Source organism: Prionailurus bengalensis, chromosome C2, assembly GCF_016509475.1.
Source record: "Prionailurus bengalensis isolate Pbe53 chromosome C2, Fcat_Pben_1.1_paternal_pri, whole genome shotgun sequence".
Classification (NCBI taxonomy): Eukaryota; Metazoa; Chordata; class Mammalia; order Carnivora; family Felidae; genus Prionailurus; species Prionailurus bengalensis.
This window is the reverse complement of record NC_057350.1, coordinates 73,088,835-73,101,168: the sequence shown is the minus strand read 5'-3', so window position 1 is coordinate 73,101,168 and position 12,334 is coordinate 73,088,835. Positions and strand designations below refer to the sequence as shown.

Here is a 12,334-nt window from a genome sequence, read left to right as displayed (position 1 = left end):
GTAATTTAAGTATTACTGAAGTGATTTAATTTATTAAATTAAAGCAGTCATTTTACAGACATTTTTCAATTAAGTTATTTATTTTGAGAGAGAGAGAGCACGCGTGAGAAGGGGGAGGGGCAGAGAAGGACAGAGAGAGAGAAAGAATCCCAGGCAGGCTCTGCACCATCAGCACAGAGGCCAGTGCGGGCCTCAAACTCACGAACTGTGAGATCATGACCTGAGCCAAAATTAAGAGTGGGACTAAGTCATCCAGGGACCCCTCATTTCATATATTCTTAATATACTTTGGTGAGGTTATTTATACAAGTGAAATAAATTCAGCCTTCATTCAGATGTCCAGTTAGAAACTTGTATCATCAGTATTAATCATGCAGCTAATTTAATAATACATGTTCTGAGAAAATATGCCCCAAAATATTATTAACTAGGTCATAATGTAAGTTTACAGGTTTTTGTAAGTTAATTTGTGGAAATTTTTTATTGCCCTTCTTTGTGCCTAATATAATTTATTAAGGAAAACCCATGCTTTAAATATTTGAATCAATATGAATTTTTATTTTGAAGAAATAAAGAGACAGTCAAGAGGGAGAATTATAGATGGTCAAGAAATACTTGTAAACTCTTTCATATATAATTTTAAACGTGTTTTTGTTTTCATTGTTAAATTCTGCTTAAATATAATGGATGCCCATAGATGAAGGAGCTATTATAGGCTTTGTCCTGTACTATGTATGTAATTACTACAACAGAATATTGTAGCAATAAGCCTAAAGAAATAAGCTGAACATGTATGTTGTCTTGAAATACTATTCATAGGAATGTTTTGTGTTTGGGTTTTTTTCTTTTTTGATCTAACACAAGTTTTATCATCTTTTGATCATATCTCAAATGAATGTGGGAAGTTAACTCAACAAATTTTAATTAACCCTGTCATTTGTGCTTCTCTGATAAAACTAAGCACATAAACTTAAAGCCTTTAAGATAAATATCCTTGATCAAAGAAATTAAATCTAAGTAAATTATATAATGTATTCAGTTATTTTAGAAATGATAAATTAGTTTAAAATTGTAGCTTTCAGAAAATAAAAAATTACATAGTGTGATCTGAAGCAATATGTAAAATAGAAATTTGGGAGAAGAAAAAAATCCCAAGTAAATGCTCAGGATTTGCTTTTTGTGCTTATTTTATATATGTCTTTAAAAATAACTTAGTAAAATACACTGTCAATGTATTGAAAAAGAGGTTGCATGTTGTAACTTTTCTTTCATACTGTAAGAAGTTAACTGAATTAACGACATATTTAAATCTTAGTCTTGTTTGTTGACTGTAACCAACTTTATACACAGTCACTGTGTTCTAACACAGCACCAAAAGTATGCATGATACTGAGTGGGGTAAAAATACGCTTGCCATTGATACAGAACTGCATTCCTTTCCGTAATACCATTTCCCATTCTAAGTTCTTTTCCTTTCCTTAAATGGTGGTTTATGGACTTATTTCCACTACAGACTTATAACATTTCAGTTTCTCATTAACATTTTTAACATTCATTTAGCTATTTTGGCAATACCACATATAGAAATTATGTATTTAATATACATATCATGAATTTGTGATATTTTATCAGTTCTTATATTTATTACACTCTGTCTTTCCTGCAGTGTAGCATAAATAACAATAAGTAATTAAACAGTATTTTGTATTGAAAATGTAGAGAAACTGGAGGTAGTATGTTTCTTCAGTTTTATGTTTTCCCTACACATATTTGTCTTCTTTGCTTTGTGCTATTTTCACTTTTAATAAATTCTTCACCTGGAGGATGTTAAATGTAATACAATTAATTATTTTCTTAACTAACAGCATTTCTTTCTGTTCTCTATTATGATATCTTTATGATATCTCATTTTGGCTAACTGCAAAGATACCAAAAATCAAAACATTTTAAACTTCATGTTTCTTTTGGTTGTTTGCTGTGAAACTGACTCTGACCACTATATATGCAGTAAGAGGGACAAATAAATACCTTTTATTAAAAACATATCAGTTTTATGGGATACCATAAAAATTATTACTAGATTCAGTGATTGTCATGAACAAAAAGATTTAGTCCTTCCCTAAATTAGACTACCATGAATTTTTCTCTGTTGAAACATAACTTTTCTTCTATTTTTCTTTTCTTAAAATTTGGATTCAAGAAAATATTTTTATTTAAATAATGCTACTTGACAGTTTATAAAATAAAAGTCCTTATTTCTTGACAGAATTGCTCTCATCAACTTAATTTTTAAATTCTGCTTTGAGTTATCAGAGCCTTCGATTTTTAGGATTGAAATTAAGACAGTCTGTTGAACTAATGAACTATGAGTTTATTAATCTTGAATTATTGATATGAAAAGGTAAAAATGAAAGTTTAATCTTTCCATTAAGATTTCTAACAAAATAAATTCAAGCAATAGAATTTGCGCAATAATTACTTTAATCTACCTCGGCATCTTAATCACCTAGCATCACATGCTTAAAAAATACAGGCATGCTAAAACATACTGCCTGGTGTGGATATACTTCAAAATAATGATAGCATTTTTAAGACATGGATTGAATCAAGAAAAGTCAGAACAAGATTTCCATCCTTTATATCATTCCTGCTTCAAAAAAGTAGCAATGGTTCCTAGTGTCATTGGTAGGTGAGGCCATGTCCTTCAAGACGTGGATGTCTGTGACAGATATTACAAAAGAAATTATTCCTCTTTAATAGCATCATCTTTATGCTACATGGCTTTAAATCTGAAGGCACAAGTGGGGACATTGAAGAAGGGAAAAAACCTATTTCCAACATCTGTGCAATAAGGGACATCAAATCAACTGTGCAACTCTTCCATTGTAGTTCTGTATAAACTATTAGAATCTTTTCTTTTAAACTATTAGAATCTTCTTTTTTTAATGTTTATTTTTGAAAGAAAGAGGGAGCATGAGTTGGGGAGGGACAGACAGACGGTTGGTGGGGGGGGGCGGCGGCACAGAGGATCTAAAGCAGGCTCTGCACTGAAAGCGGAGAACCTGATGCGGGGCTCTAACCGTGAGATCATGACCTGAGCCAAAGTTGGATGCTTAATGAATTGAGCCACCCAGGTTCCCCAAAACTATTAGAATCTTAATTGCCTTTTTGGCTTTTATATAGGCACCAAGCTTTTTATCCTCTATTCAGGATATGGTGCCAATTAATTAAATATGGTTCTAGTTTATTTATATATACTTTTAAAAATAGATAAATATAGTAGAGCTTAAAGACAAATAAATCAGTTATGATGGCATTCAAGTTGACCAGGAAAGTTCTGACTTCTTTTTTGGTTAGATAGCATCAGTAAATCTTTTGCTGCATTCTGCGTGGTTGACGGACCCCTCTTAGTTTTCTTCTCATTTCTGAATCATACCATAAACACTCAGTTATCTCTTTTTCTCTTCCAAAAAAAAGATTAATTGTTTTTAAGTATTCAGCACTAGCAACCTTATCACTTGTTTTGGTTCTTTTTTTAATAGTGACTTTTTCTTAGTTCATTGGAGCCACAAAAAGGGGGGAGGGGGAAAATATGCTCAAACCAAAGGGAAAGGAAGATTACTACTGCATAAAAAATATTTGAATAGCTAGAGTAACAATCTAAAATTACTTTTGCTATAGAGCACCTCATGCCTGGAAATCTAGAAAAATATGGATTGATAAGAACATATGTTAATTTGGGTCATACTGTAGTAGTAACTAATCTGAATTACTCTTCCCTTTTTTTATCAAGTAGCACTTATTCAATATTTTTAGGTATTATTGAATTACACTGTAAATTTTTCAGTATTTTTAGTTGTGAAACATTAGAATTAGAGGAGTTAATACAAAATTAAAAATTCACTTTATTTGTGATTAAAGTAAAATTCATATACAAACTGCACACTGTGGTCACAAGAGTCAGCTTCCACAGAGCTGCTAGGCTGGGCCTTTGTACACACAGATAGTAGACATCCCTTTGTTTTGCCCCTCCTTCTCTTCTTCAGCAGTCATTCAATGACAAGCGTAAAAAGAACCTCTTTTCCCGAAAATTCCCCTTCTACAAGAACAAGGACCAGAGTGAGCAGGAAACAAGTGATGCTGACCGTAAGTATGTGGATCCAGTGGTCAACTGAAAATAAATGTAGAGGGACCTACTGCCCTGCAGTTGGTTGTTACCATGGAGACAGTTTCAAGAGCTGCAACAGGTTACTAATTGTCTTAACCAGGGGCAATCTTAACAGACATAAATTAACTTCTATACCAATCTTAACTTTTTCTGGTAGCTTAGGAATTCATAATTTAAAGTAAATATTTTTTTTAAGTTATGTGTTTACAATAGAATCATTTGATGTAAGGGTTCTTGGAAGAAACAGTATACTTTAAAGAATATTTTAGAGAAAAACTGTGGATACCTGAGAATCTACTTACTGATTTCTAGGTATAACATTGACAGTCTTTGGTAATAGATCTTCTGGAATTGTTCCATTTTATCCTACATCTTCATTATATGTAGACAATCTGAATTTTACTTTTAAAATATCAAGAAATGATTTCAAATTTTGCTTCTCTACCCTAATCAGCCTCTAAGCTAGAACTTCCATTCCTTTAGTAGGTTACATTCAGCTGCTAGCTTATTTCAAACTTTCAGAAATCTACAAAAATGCTCTAAAATATGTGCACCTGTAATGGTCTTGGAACTGTCTCTTATTGTAGCACCAATTTTATGCATTACTGACAACTATTTTCTTTGATTATCTTTTTATTGCTTGCTCTCTGGGAACTACTCTCTACAGGAGATCCCTGACGACATGGGATCAAAAGGCCTGAGTAAGTGATCAAAATACTCCCAAGTTAATTTTTAACCTCCATCTACAGATCTACCTTTTTCAGATACATTTTGAGATTCATGGTAGTGCCTTTCTGGCATGAGGAGGTATATGATTTAGATTGCTTTTAGACTTTTCATGTTAATGTGCTTGGGATTTTTACTTCTATAATACATACTTTTTATTTTTCTAATGCTCCATTTTTCATATGTCATTTGAAAAACTGCTCATAACTACATTTTCCTTTTGTAATTTTCACAGTGATTACTTCTGCTAGGTTCTTTTTTTTTAATAAAAGACTTTTAAGCTTTTGAAAATAATACTACCTGCCCTCATTAGAATGTAGAAAATAATCTTCCTTGCAGTTTTATATCCGCCTGGTTTTTCTGTTAAAACAAGTTAAAATCACTTTGTTTCTGTGTTAGAAGAGCATTGCTATAATGTGAGACTATAAAATACAGTGGATCTTAATAGAGAAGAATGTGGACCTCAAGTTGAAGTAGCAGTCTATGGGGGGGTGGGGGGGGAAGGAGCTTACAACTGTGTTTTGGTTTTGTTTTTTTTTTAATGTTTATTTACTTTTGAGAGAGAGAGAGAGAGAGAGAGAGAGAGAGCATGAGCAGGGGAGGGGCAGAGGGAGAGAGGGAGACACAGAATCTGAAGCAGGCTCCAGGCTCTGAGCTGTCAGCACAGAGCCTGATGTGGGGCTCGAACTCATGAACCGTGAGATCATGACCCAAGCTGAAGTCAGATGCTTAACTGACTGAGCCACCCAGGTGCCCCATATCTGTTTTTAAAGGAGATTATAAGTTATGAAAAGAATTACAAGAAATATTATCCTTTATTTTTCCTTTAACCAAGACGTTGGTGTTTTTGGGTTTTGTTGTGTTGTTCTTATTTAATTTTCTAACTAGTATTTAATTTTCATATAAAACTTGGTAGAGAGTCTGATATATAGGAGTCATTCAGTAAATATCGGAGCCAATGGATGAAACAAGGCATTTTTTAGCAAACAAAATTTTAAATTTAGGTGTTCTCAAATTGATTAAATATGAACGTTTACCAAATATTACTAAGTTATTTTAGGTGACAGTGACTCATAGAGGTAATATTTTGAGCTAAAGTTTCCTAGATAGTTCTTTCAATTTGGATTATTAAGCATTTTGAAGACTTATTTCTTTGTAACTCATTGGTCATTAAGGATATAACCAACATCTTTTAACTTTCTAAGATCTACATTAATAAACATTATATTTCGTAGAAGGTTTTTTCCCTGATTTATGCTAACTTTATACTGCAATCTTAATCTGAAGTGAAAGTACTCAACTTTTATTTCAAACTTAACGATTACAGGTTTGTATTAGATTGAAGGCAGTATGCTTTATGTGTAATTATTTCTATACAGACACAGTATGTTATTTTTGCATGTGCCTTTGTAGGATTTGTCAAGAGCCACAAATTTACTATCGCTAGTGGCACCCTTTTTAAATCTTTTACCTTTGGAGAATATAATCAGTAAAAATCTTTAAAACTGGAAAGTATTTCCATAGATTCTTAATGCTACAGAATTTGAGAATGATATATTTTAGAGATGGTATGAATCAGCATAAGGATCCACAGACTTTTTAATATCTGTTGAATCATCAGAGACCTGTGGAAAACTCCTTGAAAAGGAACTAAATGAATTTGTTTCCCATATTGAAACTGTTATGATGGATGATAATTACACCTTCACCACATCTTATTTCCATCTCTCATTTTGATGTTTGGGACTTGAGAAGAGAAATAAATGAAAAACAGTAACTGATTATGAGACAATGTCATTTCTAAAAGGGTTTAATTTTCTGGATGGCAACTTAAGATTCCCTTGAATAATAGGTTTTGTGCTTCATTTCACAGAAACTAAAATAATTTATTCAGCTGGTAACTTGATGAGCAAATCTAGAAGATTTTATTTGGAAAAAACTGAGGGAGACAGGAAAATACGAGTAAAATTCTAAACCTCAATATGATGGCAGTTACCACATGAAATAGATGACTAGCAGTTAACAAGGTCCCCATTATTACACAACAGAAAATTCTGGGAAAAGCGTGGTCAGGGATGTTATTTGTAGCCTCAGTAATCTGTATTCTAAAGTTCCGACTACAGGAAATAAACTTAAACAAAATCCTGTGAGGTTTTAGTATGAGGAAATAAATGTGACCTCTATAGGTATTCAGGACTTGTTGGAATAGGATTCATGAAGGGACTGAGGACAAAAGGCATAAATTATTTCAGAGAAACAAACCCATTGAAGAAATGTGGAATAACACTGAATATCGAGAAAGATGTACATCTACATGTAATTTTACATAACCTGTGAAAAATAATGTATTTAATTGAAGAAAAAGAAAAAAGTGATAACCTAGAATACTTTTCATAGACATAAACTTCAAGTGATTTTACAAAGAAGAGAATCAAATTATTGATTTGCCCTGTTGACAGTACAGGAAACAATGAGAGAATTTGCCTTTCTAATCCTAATTTTGACTAACAGAATTAAGTAGAATATGATGGAAGTCTGAGAGAATGCAAGTAAATCATCATAGCTTGTGAAAAGCTAGAAATAGAAATGTGTGCAGCTTGTATGCTTTAAGAAGGCAACTTTGGAAAAGGTCAGAAAGAAAAAAGTAAGATTCCTTTAACAGATACTAAAAGGAAATAAGTTCAGGAGGGGCTGTATAAGGTGCTCAGAAGTGAAATCATGATGCAGTTTCAGACAAGGTTTGTACCTTTTAAATGAAGGTCAATTTTTATAGCTTTCCATTTTGTAGAACGCCTCAAAAACTCAGGCACATAGGAAAGAGATATGTAATGGGAAGCCTTTCTTCTCATCTCAAAGACTCATTTCAGCAAAGTTGTGCAGAGCTCTTAGATGCCAAAACCGGAATTACTTTTATTTGTGTAAAGAATAAGTGTAAGAATGGGAGTATTGCTTGAGATGGATGATGTGTAGTAGTTAGAGCAAAGAGAAAAGACATATATGATACATTCTCGGGAAAAGATGTCTGATTAGAAAGGTGAGACTGGATTTAGGGAGATTTGAAATGGCTGTGGTCATCAAACATCAAAATCAAAATTAAAACTTGAAGAAGAATATATTTATACCATGTATGGCAAAGGGATCATATCTTTGCACTACACATTTCTGACAGATCACTAAGAAATAGATTCTCTCTTCATTAGGTAACTGAACAAGGGACGTGAGAAGAATGCTAAAACAATAACAAGTGAAATAAGCATCCAAAATGACAGTTTTTACCCATCTTCTTGACAGACATTTCTTTTAAAGAAAAACCCAGTGGTAGAGTTCTGGGGAATGAGTACTTTCAATATGTTATAATTATGTGTATTTGAAAAAGCGTGTCTTTTGACCTACTAATTCCTCTTCAAGGAATTTATCCTAAAGATGTAATCAGAGATGGTGATAAAGGTTTATACATCAGGATCTTTATTTTAATTTTATTCAGAAACTACAGTCAAAAGATTTTTGAAACCATCCTAAAATGTCTTACATTTGGGAAGTGGTTAATGAAGTATGATTGTCTATACTTTGTAATATTGTATAGCCATTGAAAATCATATTAAAACATATGACATGGGGAAATGTTCATAATGTGAATGAAAAAAGTAAAATGTGAAACTACATATATCATCTCGGGTTTTTTTTAATGTTTATGTATTTTTGAGAGAAAGAGATCGCAAGCAAGGAAGGGATGGGGTGTGGTGGGAATGAAAGTACTCATTCCCCAGAACTCTACCACTGGGTTTTTTCTTTGGACAGAGGATCCAAAGTAGGCTTCGTGCTGACAGCAGAGATCCCAATGCAGGGCTCAGACTCACTAACCAAGAGATCATAACCTGAACTGAAGTCATACACTTAACCAACTGAGCCACTGGGGCACCCCTATTGTCTCAAATTTGTAAATAAACATATATTTAGGGCTATTTGGAATAGTGTTGCTTTGAACAATATTGTACATGTCTGTTGGTCAACACATATATATCTTTCTGATGGGAAAATACCTGGGAAAGGAATTGGTGGGTCATAGATACATACATCTGTTCAGCTTTGGTAGGTACTGCAAGTAGTTTTCCATAGTGGCTGTACCAATTTTGCCACCCCCAGTAGTGTATGAGTTCTAGTTGCTACATATCTTCTGTGTGTTTGGCATATCTTTTTTTTTTCATTTTAGCCATTCTGATGTATGGTAGGGATATCCATTGTGGCTTATTTTGCATTTCCTTGATAAGTAATAAACCTGGACACCTTTTCATATGTTTATTGGACATGTGAGTACCTTTTTGTGATGAAGTTCCTTTAAAAATACAATTTTTAGGGGCGCCTGGGTGGCTCAGTCAGTTAAGCATCTGATTCAGCTCAGGTCATAAACTTGCGGCTCGTGCGTCGGGCTCTGTGCTGACAACTCAGAGCCCAGAGCCTGCTTCAGATTCTTTGTCTACCTCTCTTTCTGTTCCTCCCCTACTTGCACTCTGTCTCTGTCTCTCTATCTCTCTCTCTCAAAAATAAATAAAAACTAAAATATATATATATATGTATATATATATATATATATATATATATATATATATATGCATGCTAGTTTTAGTTATCAGGAAGAAAGCATTTTACCTTTCTAATAAATTCTCAAGCAGTGATGATGGTGCTATTCCACGAGCCATGCTTTGAACAGCAAGATTTTATTGTAGAGTTACATAAAAGGATACTTGAAAGAACTTGAAGAATTTCATTGCCTAACGGCTATTGGTAATCTTAGAGAATTTGAGATGAGTAGGAGAAATCCCCAGAAAAGACAGAAAAGAGATATGTAGTAACTTTAACTTTTTGCTATATAACATGTCAAATATATTCAGTAATAGAAGAATAGTAAAATTAACCCTGTAAGTATTCATTTACCCAACTTCTATAATTGTCAGACTCATGTTTAATTTTGTTTCTTCTTTACTCCTACTATCTTTCGCTCACTCCATTGCAGTAACTAATGTTTCTTTCTTTTACGTATTAGAGATTGTACAGTATAATACCAATTCTAATATAAATTTAAGATTTTTTTGATGTGTCATTCCTACTCTGGGAATGAATTTAGGGAAATAGGACAAGAGGTAAAAATAATTATTGATGTTGATGGAAAACAGCTTAAAGCAAACTAAAATGTCTAAGTAATAAGTAGTAAGGTAAATTAGGATTTATCAGTTCAATAGAATGTTATACAATTTAAAATGATTGTTTTGAAGTACATGTGGTAACAAGGAAAGAAAATTTTTTTAATATAATTTATTGTCAAATTGGCTAACATACAGCATGTAAAGTGTGCTCTTGGTTTTGGGGGTAGATTCCCATGGTTCATCGCTTACATACGACACCCAATGGTCATTCCAACAAGTGTCCTACTCAGTGCCCATCACCCATTTTCCCCTCTCCCCTCCCCCCACTCTCTGGTCAACCCTCAGTTTGTTCTCTGTATTTAAGAGTCTCTTACAGTTTGCCTCCCTCCCTCACTGTTTGTAACTATTTTTCCCCCTTCCTTTCTCCCATGGTCTTCTGTTAAGTTTCTCAGGATCCACATATGAGTGAAAACATATGATATCTCTTTCTCTGGCTGACTCATTTCACTCAGCATAACACCTTCCAGTTTGATCCACTTTGCTGCAAATGGCATGATTTCGTTCTTTCTCATTGCCAAGCAGTAGTCCACTGTATATATAAACCACATCATCTTTATCCATTCATCAGTTGATGGTCATTTAGGGTCTTTCCATAATTTGGTTATTGTTGAAAGCGCTGCTGTACACATTGGGGTACATGTGCCCCTGTGAATCAGCAGTCCTGTATCCTTTGAATAAATTTCTAGTAGTGCTCTTGCTGGGTCATAGGGTAGTTCTATGTTTAATTTTTTGAGGAACCTCCACACTGCTTTCCAGAGCAGCTGCACCAGTTTGCATTCCCACCAACAGTGCAAGAGGGTTCCCATTTCTCCACATACTTGCCAGCATCTATTGTTTCCTGAGTTGTTAATTTTAGCTACTCTGACTGGTGTGAGGTGGTATCTCAGTGTGGTTTTGATTTGTATTACAAGAGAAGGAATTTTTAAATATAAACTTTTAAAAAACATTTTACATATGCTTGTCATATATTATTTGATTTTACTTATAATTTTAATGTCCTGCTGTATTTAAAATATATATAATAAGAAGGAAGTTATGTCCTTGTACCTGAAACTAACACAACATTGTATGTCAACTGTATTGCAATTATAAAAGGAAGAAAGAAAATTATACCTTGTCTTTGCAGGTTAGAATAACAGACGTAATTTTCAATGTGACAGTAGTTCAAGAACTGTTATCTTATTTGAAGTCTTAAATTCTACCATTCTCTGAACTTTTCAGTAGTGCATCTTGATTTTACGTGGTATGATACAGCAGATATTTCTCTTCCAGCTCTTTTCTTATCCTTTAAAAATGTTTTCCCTTGCCTCACATAAGAAATTTAGATTTCCCTCTCTCCTGTGGAAAATTTTGTTTTTTAATTTTTTTTTTTTTTTTTTTTTTTTTTTTAAATTTTTTTTTTCAACATTTATTTATTTTTGGGACAGAGAGAGACAGAGCATGAACGGGGGAGGGGCAGAGAGAGAGGGAGACACAGAATCGGAAACAGGCTCCAGGCTCTGAGCCGTCAGCCCAGAGCCTGACGCGGGGCTCGAACTCACGGACCGCGAGATCGTGACCTGGCTGAAGTCGGACGCTCAACCGACTGCGCCACCCAGGCGCCCCTGTTTTTTAATTTTATAAATAAAATTACTCTTTTTTTATTCACGGGAGATACTTAGAGAACATTCAAAATTACATTTGCATGGGAAGAGTGCCTGGTGTTTACTGAACAATCAAGTTATGAAATGAGGTCACTTTTAAGGAGAGGCCAGGCAATTTGCGAGTAGGTGTATTTGCTTTATCTTTTGATTGCAAAGCAGCCATTGTCAGTTTTATCAAAACCGCATTTCTCAGAAACACTAGTCTATTTTAAAATACAAGCCTACTTTCTAGAATTCCCTTCCATTTGACTTTTTTTTCGAGGCATCTGAATCTATGACATCTAAAATGCTTTATATGATCTCAAAAACATGGATTTTCATTTCTCTACAGGAACAAGAAAGAAGCTGAACTAAAAGCAAGATCATTTCTTTTTTAAGACATTCCTTCATTAAAATGACCATCTGTTTGGTCAAATACAACTTGTCTCTTCTCTTTTTGGGTTCTGTGTCTACATTTGGACTAGGATCACTTTGCCCTCTTTGTCATATTCTACTTGATATTTGTCATAGATTTTGTTTGTAATCTGTGTTGTACAAAAATGGAGCATTTTCCTTAATTACAGGGTTTTTTTTCCTTCCTAATTCATATTTATTTG

The 12,334-nt window shown here is 33.6% G+C and overlaps 1 protein-coding gene across 32 annotated transcripts in view; it reads left to right on the top strand.

Annotated features, from left to right (window-relative positions):
* The window catches only part of DLG1 (discs large MAGUK scaffold protein 1), a 279,606-nt gene that overhangs the window by 230,386 nt on the left and 36,886 nt on the right, over positions 1 to 12,334 (top strand). For 17 of the 32 annotated variants that reach the window (XM_043594503.1, XM_043594514.1, XM_043594502.1 and 14 more), the window contains one exon: positions 4,047 to 4,146. In XM_043594503.1, the coding sequence (XP_043450438.1) occupies positions 4,047 to 4,146 (100 nt within the window). Of the gene's footprint in view, positions 1 to 4,046; positions 4,147 to 4,835; positions 4,870 to 12,334 lie in introns of all 32 variants that reach the window. The other 15 variants (XM_043594528.1, XM_043594525.1, XM_043594524.1 and 12 more) reach the window with 2 other exon arrangements.